At 44.1% G+C, this 12924-nt stretch overlaps 1 protein-coding gene across 3 annotated transcripts in view; it reads right to left on the bottom strand.

Moving 5' to 3' along the window:
- Positions 1 to 12924, bottom strand: part of gpm6ab (glycoprotein M6Ab) — a 49829-nt gene that overhangs the window by 25923 nt on the left and 10982 nt on the right. The window contains exon 1 of one of the 3 annotated variants that reach the window (XM_042106217.1): positions 6393 to 6709. The exons of 1 other annotated variant lie outside the window; for it this stretch is intronic. In XM_042106217.1, the coding sequence (XP_041962151.1) occupies positions 6393 to 6429 (37 nt within the window). In that variant the 5' untranslated portion in view covers positions 6430 to 6709. Of the gene's footprint in view, positions 1 to 6392; positions 6710 to 12924 lie in introns of those variants that run through there. One more of the 3 variants, XM_042106200.1, reaches the window with a different exon arrangement.

Genomic DNA, 12924 nt, shown 5'->3' with positions numbered 1-12924 from the left:
GGTGTGAATTATTAATGCGATCCGGGGCTTCCCAGGCCCCAAAGTGGCGCTCAATGTGCAGAGGCCTTTTATGATGGCCCGGAGGCCTCACAGGGAGGTACACACGCGCCCAGAGGTCAAACGCTTCTCCTCAGAGTGCAGTCACAACACCACACACGTGGCCCGTAACACCAAGACCCCCCTTCAGGCTCACACAGAGAACCTCACGTCACAAAGGACGTCTACTGATGTTTCTATGTACAAAGGCACTGGGTCACAATGCCCTGCTGATTGGCATCTCTACAGCGCTCCAAACAGAGCTCTCACAGCTTTAACAGCACTTTAGGAGCACTGTTACAGCTGGCACATTGGTCGGCTGCAGGATATCAGTGATTTCCTGGTAAATCAGAGAAACACCAGTCACAATCTCTGTTGTATTAGTGATAGTGCCTGAAAGTCACAGAAATGGTAAATGCAGCTTCATTGGGGCTCAGGCTTACTGCTTGTCATAACTGCATGTGAGCGCCTGACTGTCGTGTAACACTTACTGCTCCCTGTCCACATGAAATCCTTTAAATACACTGTTCTACTGCATCATGTTTTGTTCTTCCATATAGCAGAACAACACGAGCACAACGACAAAAGTTCTGCTCAAAACACTGTGCCGCATCGCGCCGCTGCACCGCACAGCACTGTGTGGCGTTGCTGCATCCAGTAGCATATTCTAATTGAAGAATGAATCAAACTCATTTGGCTGGCATCGTGTGGCTTGCAGTGAGAACACGGTGTGTCCTGTGAGGGGACAGCCCTCCTCTGCTCTTCCCTCCATCTGCTAATGGACCAGCAGCAGCATTAGTGCATGCGAGAGAGGAGCCTGTGTGGCCACTGTTCCCACCTTTTCTCCAGACGCTGTGGTGGTGCTGGTGCCTGTGCTCGCTTTATTGTACCATGTCTTAGCTGCGGCTAATTAATTAACTCTCATTACTCTGCCGCTGCGTGAACTGTGTGGTTGTTTAACCGCATTTCATACACATTAGAATGAATAATCACAGAAATTACATTAAATAAGCTACTGCAATCTCAAGAGGGACTGCCTTGAGAGCGGAAGCCAGGCAGAGAGAGACTGGTGTTCTCTGCTCTGTTGCAGCTGCATTTGTGGATGGGGAAGAAAGAAAGCCATATCTGGCTTCTCACACATCTGTGACAGCTACTGTTGCATGGCTGTATCCTGTTGTTCTGTTTCCTGATAACACCACCACATTATAGCTGAGCATCCCCAGCAGTTTGCCTTGAATACTTTTATGATACATTGTGGTCATGTTGTCCTTCAAAGAATGGGTCGACCAGGTCTGGTCTACAAGCTGAAGCATTGACTTCAGACTCTCAGCCCCAGAACACAGCACAGCATGGCTGTATCCTGAGCTTTGTCACATTGTATCACTCAATGAATGATGCTGGTGAGTCTCAGAGAAAAAGGTTAGAAGTCTATGAAAGCCCAGGCATTCCGATTTCTGTCAGGCAATAAAAAGCTATTATCTCTCTGTTATCTCTCTACTAATGGACCTGCTGAATTTGCCTCTGGTGTGATGAGGATTTCTATGAACCTTGTGGAAAACAACTTTAACTTTAACAAACAACAACCAGCATGTACAGTTGAACACAGATACACAGATGTCCTGCCTTGACTGTAGCCATTCACATGTAAAATAGGTAATTATACATTGTTTGCATGGCCAACGTCTACAGACTAAATACAGAGTGCAGAATGATTGACAGCAGCTTAACAAACTCATGAACTGCTTCAGTAAGTCTGTATACATCTTTTGCATGACAATAATGCTGTAGCCTATGACATTAACTAGACAGGACATGTTTTTTTCTTTTCTTCAACCATGAGCCAGCCTCATGTATCTATCAATGTTGCTGTGTAACGCTAAGGACATCCACTAACAGTATTACATCACAGGCGTTTCCCTCGAGCTCTGTATCAAATTGTCCATTGTTGTGTTTGCAATAGGACTGTCATCTCAACTGGTGTTGGCAAGAAAAAAATTGACCCTTGTGGAGTCCAAAAATTCCCAAATGAAGAAGGCTGACCCTCGGACACAAAGCACGGCTGCGCCTCTGGTCGGCACACTAATTAAACTTTCTTGCATAATTACAGCTTGAACCAGAGAGAAAGACACTCAGTCAGTGTCCCGAATGAAAGCAACTGTTTCACCACCTGCCAAGAACCTCCAGCTAAGGTTAAAACGGCTGAAGGGGCTAACGGTTAGCGCTGCTACCGATTCGGCAACACATTAGTGCTGCATTAGAGTTCCGTCCCATCGCTCTACCTCCCCCTGGCCCATAGTTCAAATTATGGGGGGTTTGGGGAGGGGGTCGTTGTGCTTATTTCCCTGAGATGCAGAGAACTAAAGCTCCTCACTGGCTAACCCGCCCTGATCTGACAGCTAACCTCGGCAGGCTAATGTGATTATGGCTCATGATGAGATCTTTCTGTGCTTTATGGCGCTGTCCTCCACCAGGTGAGCCAACACATGGCTGTTTATGGGGGCACTGCAGGTCTCTCTGGCTCACTGGTCAGTGATTGACGGCAGTTAATGGAAGCGTTTATGGCTGCCTTGCATCTCTCTATCCATCACAGATAGAGAATGGGAAAAGAGAGAGAAAGAAAGAGAGAGAGACTATCATGAGAGAGAGAGAGAGAGAGAGAGAGAGAGACTATCATGAAAACACCTGAGGTTGTACCTTCAAGTGATATACATAAGTGATATACTATATATATATATATATATATATATAGATATATATATATATATAATGTAGATACACTACACCCATGTAACAACATTACGTCATTAAGAGCATCCCATTAGCGAATTCTAAATAATTAATGACTGAGTGAAAAGTAGGCCAATTCCAAAGTAAATCTGAGCCATGGCTAAAAAATGCTGCCGCTGGCATGAGATTTCGTTCGGACGGTAACAGATCAATCCGGCATTAGTGCATTTGAGAGTGCGGTGAACAACCAGCCCTGATTGATGGACCAAGAGAGCGCCGGGAACCCACACAAGTATTTAATTTCACTACTCACCGTATCCAGTCCAGAAAGCTAATCGATACGGCATCCATATTAAAACCACTTGATAGACAAGGCAGAAGCCAACTGACAACTCGGCTGGAATATAATTAGTCTTTACAATCTTTTGGTTTTCTAATTGGATACATGGTGCTAAAGCTCAAGAGGAATTCTAATGCACTGACTGCCACCATGATCACCACCATCACCATCACCACCATCATCATCGCCATCATCACCATCATCACCATCATCATCACCACCACCATCACTATCATCACCATCATCACCACCATCACTATCATCGCCATCACCACCACCACCATCACTACCATCACCATCATCATCACCATCTCCACCATCACCATCACTATCACCATCATAACCATCACTACCATCACCATCATCATCATCTGGGCTGCCATCACTTTAGACTTTGTATCTGTTTTTATGCTCACTCATTTTATACTCACTTTTTAGTCATTTTCTTTCAATGTTGCTCATTGAAACACACACACACACACACACACACACACACACACACACACACACACACACACACACACACACACACAGGCAGAGGTGACACCTCCAATATGAGTAACTCATCTGTCAGCTGATTCACTTAAGGGCAGCGAACAGCGACATTAATCTGTCCCTCTCTGCCATCTGCTAAAGATGAATGATTCATTTATTCCTGGACACAGAGCACACTGATAGTACCACAATTTCTCTGCTGCTCAAGGTGTGTGTGTGTGTGTGTGTGTGTGTGTGTGTGTGTGTGTGTGTGTGTGTGTGTGTGTGTGTGTGTGTGTGTTACAGTGGTAAACTGGAAGGGATTAAGAATGAGGTATCCATCATCCATCACCTGTACTTCCATATCTTGGATTAAGGACTCTCACACAAATCCCAATACACAGATACAATACACAATACCACACACACACACACACACACACACACACACACACACACACACATACACACACACACACACACACACACACACACACACACACACACACACAGTTCTGCTTTTAAATCACATGAATGGCAACCCCTCAACAAAACAAACGCCTTTTAAAGGGACACACATAAATACCCCACCCCCTCTTGCCACATCTCTTGTCACAATAGCAACATCTGTGGAGGGAAAGCAACCCCCCCCACACACACACACACACACACTGTGTGTCTCCCGTACTGTGTCTCCTCCAGCCCCACCTGCTCCTCCAGCCCCACCACCCCACCTCTAAGGAGACCTGCACACAAGTCTACCTCCAGCCCCACCTCTAAGGAGACCTGCACACAAGTCTACCTCCAGCCCCACCACCCCACCTCTAAGGAGACCTGCACACAAGTCTACCTGCATTTGATGTCAATCAATGTAGCAGTCTAAGCCTGCGGCTGCACAATGGGAAAGGAGACCAACAGAGAAGGGGAGGGGCACTCAGATGTTTACAGTATTTATCATCCCCTCACAGTAAACATTCAGGTAGACTCAATGTCCCCACCCTTGTAAAAAAAAAAGAATCTCAATGCCTAGTCCTTGCAAGGCAAATAAATAAATCAGTGTCTCTCTGAGGACAGAACTCGTTTCAGAAGGCTTTACCAAATGATTCCCCGTCGCCATTTACCAGCTGTTGGGAACTGCAACACCTTCCAAATGGGTGCAAGCTGTCACTGTGCTGGCTGGGTCTGCTCCCTACTGGAACAACAATAACAGGTTCACACACCATGTAAACACCTCACAACACCACGCCTGCACCTCTGGTAGCCCAGTCAGTGCTTCGCAATACAGAAAGAAACAAGACCTTTGCAGCATGTTTTTTTTTTATACAAACAGCCATGGCAGGTTTGTTTTGAAACAAGATCCTGTGGAATATGGTGTGCTACTGTGATTTTGCACCCTGGTAAAGCAGGGGGTGACAGAGAGAGAGGGAGAAAAGGAGAGAGATAGAGAGAGAGAAGGATAGAGACAAAAACGGAGGCATTGGCTGAAAATGCTGTATGTTTACCACTGCCCTACTATTTCCTCTGTCCCCCTGAATAATAAGTGGGTCAGTTCTAATGAGTGAGCTGAATGGTTACTTAAAGGAGATATGGAGCTCTGGGACCACCAATAAAACACAAACCAGCCTCGCCATGGCAGTCCCAACACTGGCTTCTTGAATTAAGTCTTAAAATCCTCCACATCCCATTGCTCTCTGTCTTTTCCTTTGTCTTTTTTAAGGATGGGCACGTGTATGTGAATTTATCTGGCAGGAGGGAGAGATGTTAAAAAAGAGCCTCAACATTCGCTCTACGCTTTTCGCTTTTCATTGGCTGCACATATCTCACTGGAATGCGCTTTGGCTTTGAAGCAACTCTGAGCAACATCAGGATATTGATAATTCATGACATTTAGCTCTTCCCCGCTTTTGTTATTTTGGAAATAAAAAGAGAGATGGAGGTCTACCAGAGACAGGCAAGTATCTTGGAGGCTTAAAAAAAAACACGCACAGTATCCCTCTCCTACTCTGCAATAACACACCCACCCTGCTAGCCCTTTTCCTCTCCTGATTTGCACACACACACACACACACACACACACACACACACACACACACACAGTTCTGCTTTTAAATCACATGAATGGCAACCCCTCAACAAAACAAACGCCTGTTAAAGGGACAAAGGGCTGGAGAGTCATGCTGATCAGATTTGCGCTGGAGATAGCGTTGTAATGGCAGTGCTGTAACCATAACTGGGCAGATGGGAAGAGACAACTAGAGAGAGAGAGAGAGAGAGAGAGAGAGAGAGGAGAGGGAGAGATAAAGAGAGAGAGAGATAAAGAAATAGAGAGATAATCAGAGATGGAGAAAGAGAGAGAGCAAATTTGTACCAATCCTCCTGTCTCCAGTGACCCATCAAGACAAGCGTGGAAAGCACAGCACCGATGAATGGCAAAGATTATCCCCAAACACAGTCCGCTCTCCCCATGCCCCCCCGGACCTGTGCGTCCTGCCCCAACAACAACACAAGCGCTCTATTTAAAACAGCATGTCATCAACTATTCAACATGCACTCTCCCATAGACTAACAGCTCATAAACAAACAATGAAAATAAATAAATAAATAAAATAAACGGAAAAAAAATCCACTAAATTAAATTTACTCTTTAAATAGGATACATATGATCACTTGTTTTTTTCTGTTAAAAAAACGAACAGGTCTCTGGTTGTGGCACAGAACACAGCAGCGATGCAAGTGAACATGGACCAAAGGACACAATGGATCAAAGTGGAGCGGCGCTCTCTAATAAAAACAGTGCAATTCTCTTTCACAGTACCTTTCTGTGACTGCCCTTCTTCCATGTTCTCCTCCATTGTGTCTTGACTTGCTTGCTGCTGTGCTCTTACTCACTTTAACAAAGCCCTCGGTTAAGATGGTTAAACCTCCGTGTGTCAGAGCGAGAGGAGAGGGTGTGTGAGTGCGCGCGTGTGTGTCAGCGTGTGTAGCTGGCTGAGTGTGCATGCGCTGATTTCTGTTTCCTGAAAGCTGGAGCGCTGTGGACCGGTGACTTGAGGGAAGTCCTCCTTGCTCTGTTTTGCTCACTATCTATCTCTCTCTCTCTCTCTCTCTCTCTGCGTCTCTGTCGCTCAGCTCTGTCTCACGGACACAGAACCCCCCCCCCCTCTCTCTCCCTCTCTCTCAGTCCTGTCAGCCCAGGCTCTGTGCGTTCCCACTGATCTATATGAAACCGCTCGTCCGTGAAGATTAGCAAGCTCCTCTCAATTGTTGGCCATCGCAGGAGAAAGCACAACCGGCAACAATACAGGGACGCGTGTGAGCCCTAGAACAATCCCAATTACACACACACACACACACACACACACACAGTCCCCTCAGTCTTACACTGTTTCTATGCCCCGAGGGAGTCAGGGCAATTAGTGCTCTGTTCACAATGATGGCTGTCAGGGAAGACAGATTGTGAGGGCAGAGGGAGAGGGTGTGATTGTTGTGCTGGAGGACTCAGAGCAGGGCAGGTGTTGGGACATGGAGAGAGATACAAACACTCTGCTAAAGAGAGCCTACTGCCCTCTGAACAGATGGAAGGGGTGGACCACTGGACCCCCTTACCCAACAGTCACCCCCCTGGATCATTGATTGGAACATTTACTTTTAAAAAAAACGGCCTGATGGTGTTGATAAAAAATAAAGTGTTGAAAATAAAGTCCTCTGCAATGAAATGCCTTGTATGTGAAAAAAAACTTCTTCCCGAAGCACTTTAAATTTATTTCCTTAGCATATTAGGTCATATCATAGATTATTATGGCAATTATTTGAACAGTGAAAATAATAATAAAAGAGTTTTTGAACTTTAATGTCACTAATGCTGATTATTCAATGATTCATTAGAATTTAAATATTTAAAATACTTTCACAGCAAAAAATATATATGCGATTAAATTAGATTAATTAATCACAGAGTATGTTTTACTCTTTTAATCGATTGACAGCCCTAGTTATTACTGAGTTGTTATTACACAGGATCACACAATCACAATCGCTTTACAGTCCAGTGATATAAACAGACTTAAAGAAGACATCCGGCGATTTTTCATATAGATCTCCATTTCTCAAAGTCACCTAGTACTGTCAAAAAATGAAAACAATTGTTTTTACCTAGTTCGAGTTGCTGCAGCCAACAGCTAAAGCAGTCAGGCAGCTACAGCATTACTCTGGGGGCATGAACATGGGGGCTCACGAACATGCCCCCAGAGTGTAACACTGTAGCTGAATTTCTCCTTTAAGCGGGGTAAACACTCTTTTTTGTTTTCAGACACCTACAATGTGGTACCTCACACACTACATGTCCTTAATGAGGTATGTGGAATTCTGCAGGATTCAAGTCATCTTGAACACAGCCACGTGCCATTGGCCTGCATTGTATCTAATACACCAGCACACAGGGTACAGCGTAGTATTACAAGAGAGCCAGCCCAGCGCTAGCTGGTTTGCACACAGAGCATTCGTGTTTTTGACATTACACTATTTTCTGTTGCTAATTGTAGGTCATGATTTCTGTACAGCACTTTCTACAGGCTCATGCTGCCAGACAGCCGTCAAAATGTTCTGACATGTCAGATTACCAATCCAGTCTGTCAGAAACACTGATTCTTATATATCTACGAATTGACTGTGGCGAGTCTGCTCACACTACCGATTAGACAGAAATTTCGCCCTATTTTAAAGGAACATTTAAACCTGACTGAACCGGGGCTAAAATCAGCCCAAAATCATGGCTGTAGAATTCTATTGGGGTATCAGAGTTAAAGATGTTGCACAAGAATTAAACTTGATAATACGTGCCAAGGTACTATTTATGAAACCCACAAAAATGACTTATGGAAGTTGCTTTCTGATTAATTACTAATGGCACCTGCTGATACACAAATGTGATGTGATTTAGAGAGGTGAAATCAAATGTCATGCTCCAAGATCAGTGGGCACTGGTCCTTGGTGCTCTGGATGCAGTGGCTATCGATCCACACTGCTGCACCCTGGCAAGCCCTCTCTCCCCAGAACACAGATGCTATAGCTCAAGCAGTAATATTAAATGATGCTCTTTCTTTTTTTTTAGTACTTAATATACGTCCAGTCAAAGATCCATCTGCCAGGGTTTCAGTTACACAGAAAATAATGGCTGTGGCTTTTCCTTTCTTGAAACTCACTGGTTCGAGAAATATGGAGTCCTTGGGGGGGGGGGGGGGGGGGGTAAAGTCTGATGTAAGCAAATACTCATGTAGTCTTGTATTTATTAAGGTGAAAACAAAAGTAATAACGCTACCATGACAACCTGCTACTTCACTGCTGATTGGTCGAGGGGTCAGGGTGTGTTGGTGCTGCCCTGCTAATGTTGCCAAGTCTAAATACCCATAATCCATTTTTCCAACACTTTACAACCAGTAAGCATTCAATCACATACTCAGCCCAGCATTTATATATTGTTTGCTAATGTTTGTTGTAGTTTGGTTAAATGGTATGTCACAGGATCTCCTTAAGGGAAAATATCATGTTAAAATATTAAAATGAAGATTTTAACATGTTATATTTACTGGTAATAATTACTGGTTTGTTGACCAATTGCTAATTATGGTATGCTGCATTTATAATCTAGTAGTAAATTAAAGAAACAATACCAACATGTAGTGTAAACTATGCACATGAATACATGAATATGGGCACACACACACAGGCTGGCATGTCATTATAAACTAATTATCAGTTCATTCTGCATTATTAAATAGTCTTCCTAGATAATTTATCTGCTGACACGATTCTGATTTTAAATGAGGGCAGACTGAAGTACACATATGCAGCGTTACTAAAAAGGCCTGCACACTGGACACTCGGACGCTGATTAAAATATAGGCTTTTAACTGAAATTGATTGATGGTAGTCAGAAGGAGATTACCCTGCTTGCCTTGTTATCACAAAATTACTTTCAACACTGCAGCCAACGCTGAGAATCAAACAGATGGTGTGCACAGACATGTGTTTGTTTGTTTATTTGTGTGTGTGTGTGTGTGTGTTCAAGAGACAGAACAGAGAGAGAGAGAGAAAGAGAGGGAGAGAGAGAGAGAGCATAACAATATTGAAGACATTGAGGAAATGTGCTTATTTTTTACTATCTTGAGTGAAACTCTTAATCTCTACACAACAGCTACTGGTGTTCTTTTATAAGTGGTAAATAATGGCTTATTTGATTGTATCTCTGTGCTTTGATCACACTGCAATAATACTGTATAAATACATTACTAATCACTTGTACAATCAGTGCACCATCAACAGATAGCAGCCTGTTACATCTGACTTCTCGTGTGATATGAGATGCATTGCTTTGGAAATGTGAGCACAAAAGTCCCCTCTGTCAAACCCCATGTCCTCTCAGAACTCACACACAGGCAGCTCCGACAGGGTCGCGTGTGCATCCGAGAACCACGCCTCCCCGCCGTGCACAACGCCATGGGGCGAAGGAGAACCACAAACCCCCCATGGACGACTCCTGCTCGGGATGAGCAGCCGATGACAGGGTGCGTGGCGCTCAGAGGGGCAGTGAAGTGACAGAACTGGGCCTGTACATGTATTATAGAGAGGGCAGAGTACAACACACTCAACGCCTGAAGCCTCCCTCTATAGACCACCCGCCCAGGGAGGGCAGAGCTTCTTCTTCAGTCACTCAACTCGCTCGCTATATTCACACACACACACACACATACACACACACACACACACACACACACACACACACACACACACACACACACACACACACACACACATAGCCAAATGCATTTGGGTTATGCAGAACATGTCTGACATGGCTGACATTTTTAAAACAGATATAGAAGGAAAACGATGGGAGATGGTATCGAGCAAGGGCTGCTGGTGAGGAGCATGGCTTTGGGATGTGTTGTACAGTATGGATGAAGGGTTTGTGAGGAGCATGGCTTTGGGATGTGTTGTACAGTATGGATGAAGGGTTTGTGAGGAGCATGGCTTTGGGATGTGGTGTATGGCAGTGTTGTGCAAAATTCCAAAATTGAATTGAAACTGGCTCTTAAATTCCAATTCAATTCTTGAATTTCACTTGCATTTCAATAGAGGTAACAAACAGGAAGCAGAATTGCAATTCGAATTTTGCACAACCCTGGTTTATGAATGAAGGGTTTATGAGGAGCATGGCTTTGGGATGTGGTGTACAGTATGGATGAAGGGTTTATGAGGACCATGCCTTTGCGATGTGTTGTATGGATGAAGGGTTTATGAGCAGCATGGCTTTGGGATGCGGTGTATGGATGAAGGATTTGTGAGGAGCATGGATTTAGGTTTGTGGAAACTGGACTGGTTTCGTTCAGAGTCTGATTCAGGCTCATTACTGCCTTTTCCTAGACAGAGTTGAATGGCCATGCACTCCCATGATGATCCAGATGCACTAATACTGTATGCACTGACAAAGACTTCCTATGGTCAGTTTGACTGTACAATGCTATTACAAAATACCACAAACACTATTTGACACGCAATCACCATAATCACTGAAACTCGCCTCCGCAAAATATGTTGATATTTTTTTAATTCTGTATTACCTCTTTCTTTACCAGGCTAAAATTGGGATAAACAGATGAACTGACCTCCATCCAGCCTGTACATGAATAATACAGAGAACAGAATCGCACCATATGCATTGAGAAGTTCAGTAAATGTACAGCTATGATTTCCTCTCTGCACCATACAGAATGGCCTACTTTCAGGGTCTAGCATATGAGTGTATAGCTTCTAGATATTAATTAGTCTGGCTAGTGCTCAGCCCCTTCCAATAGTGCATGAAACAGCTTTATTTTTCATCACCGGAGTCATTGTCTTTACACACCTAAACCCTCCTAAATCCTACATCTTCCATTCTGAACAGATCAATTTTCAACCCTCTCACCGCAACACAGACACACAGTCATACACACACACACACACACACACACACACACACACACACACGCACACACATGCACACAGACTGAGCAAAACAATTACGGGCTAATCAGGATGAGTTGATGCGATGAGGCTCCATGAGAGCAGCCGTGAGTGAGGTGATGCTGGCGGTTATTTCAGCTCTGCTCTGGATGCGAGAGCAAGCTCCAGCTGAACACCATATCCACTATCGGCCACTCCGCACTATGCTGAGCCTCACCGCGCCATGCCGCGCCACGCTCCCTCGCCACTGCACACAACAGTAATGATTAACATAAATCACAGCGTAACTCAATACAGTCGCCCCGCACCCCCTGCTACCCCACGGCCATTTTGCACCAGATGACTGTTGGAGCTGAAACATGTTGGCTTTTTGGAACTCATCCTCAATGTTTTGGTTCATGGTACTGTATATCAGGCTTTTTCAAGCAACAAGTTTCATGTGTATGTGCAAATGTGTTGTAAATGTGATTGCACAATGTGTTACTGCTGATTAAGGCTGACCAAAAGGGAGGTTTAAACAAGGATACAAAGAGGTTTATTTGTCACATATAGAAATACTAACGTAAAGCATGTAGTGAAATGTTGTTTGGTCTTCAGCAAACAGAAGTCAGATGACCAGGCTGAGTCTCAATGTGACACGAGATGACAAACATCAGACAGAGCACATATATTTTTTTTCTTTTAAAAAAAATAAAATAAGGATGCATATGACTGTAAAAAAAAGATTGACAATGCACTTAACAGCTAGGACTGTACCATTAGAAATTTGCCAGAATCATATTAGCGAGATGGATTATTTGTGACGACCACCGACAGCATTGGTCAGTGACACGTGACTTAGTTTTCCTCACTTTAACGCTGTGCATCTCCGGGGGGGAAAGCCAGAGCACCACTCTTAAAGTTAAAGTTACAGAAATGCACTTAAGCTGTGCAGGGCTATGTCATTAGATCCATGCTAACCCAATAAAGGACACTTATGAAGAATCAGTATTATTTGCATTGCGTACTTATTCACCATACATCCCTCTCATTGATGATAAGGACGTTAGAGTAAGAGGTAATATGGACTGCATGAGTGTGTGCTGTTTGTTTGACCAACACACCAAAGAGTGCCCATTTATTTTGGCAGTGGACTTTTTTTGTCATAACTTGGCTGACAGAGATCTGTTCATTCAGTGCCCGGTGGATGTCACTGCAGATAAATGATGTCAGCTGCCCTCGCAGGAAATGGAAACGCAAAGGCCGTTTCCCATGGCGACAGAACTCTAGCATAACAGCATCCATGCTGACAGTTCTAAAAGAAAAAATGAGCCTTGAATCTGATTTATGCTTCTATATCTGGAATG

Source organism: Alosa sapidissima, chromosome 1, assembly GCF_018492685.1.
Source record: "Alosa sapidissima isolate fAloSap1 chromosome 1, fAloSap1.pri, whole genome shotgun sequence".
NCBI classification, from domain to species: Eukaryota; Metazoa; Chordata; class Actinopteri; order Clupeiformes; family Clupeidae; genus Alosa; species Alosa sapidissima.
The sequence above is the reverse complement of the archived record's forward strand: the minus strand, read 5'-3'. Positions and strand labels throughout refer to the sequence as shown.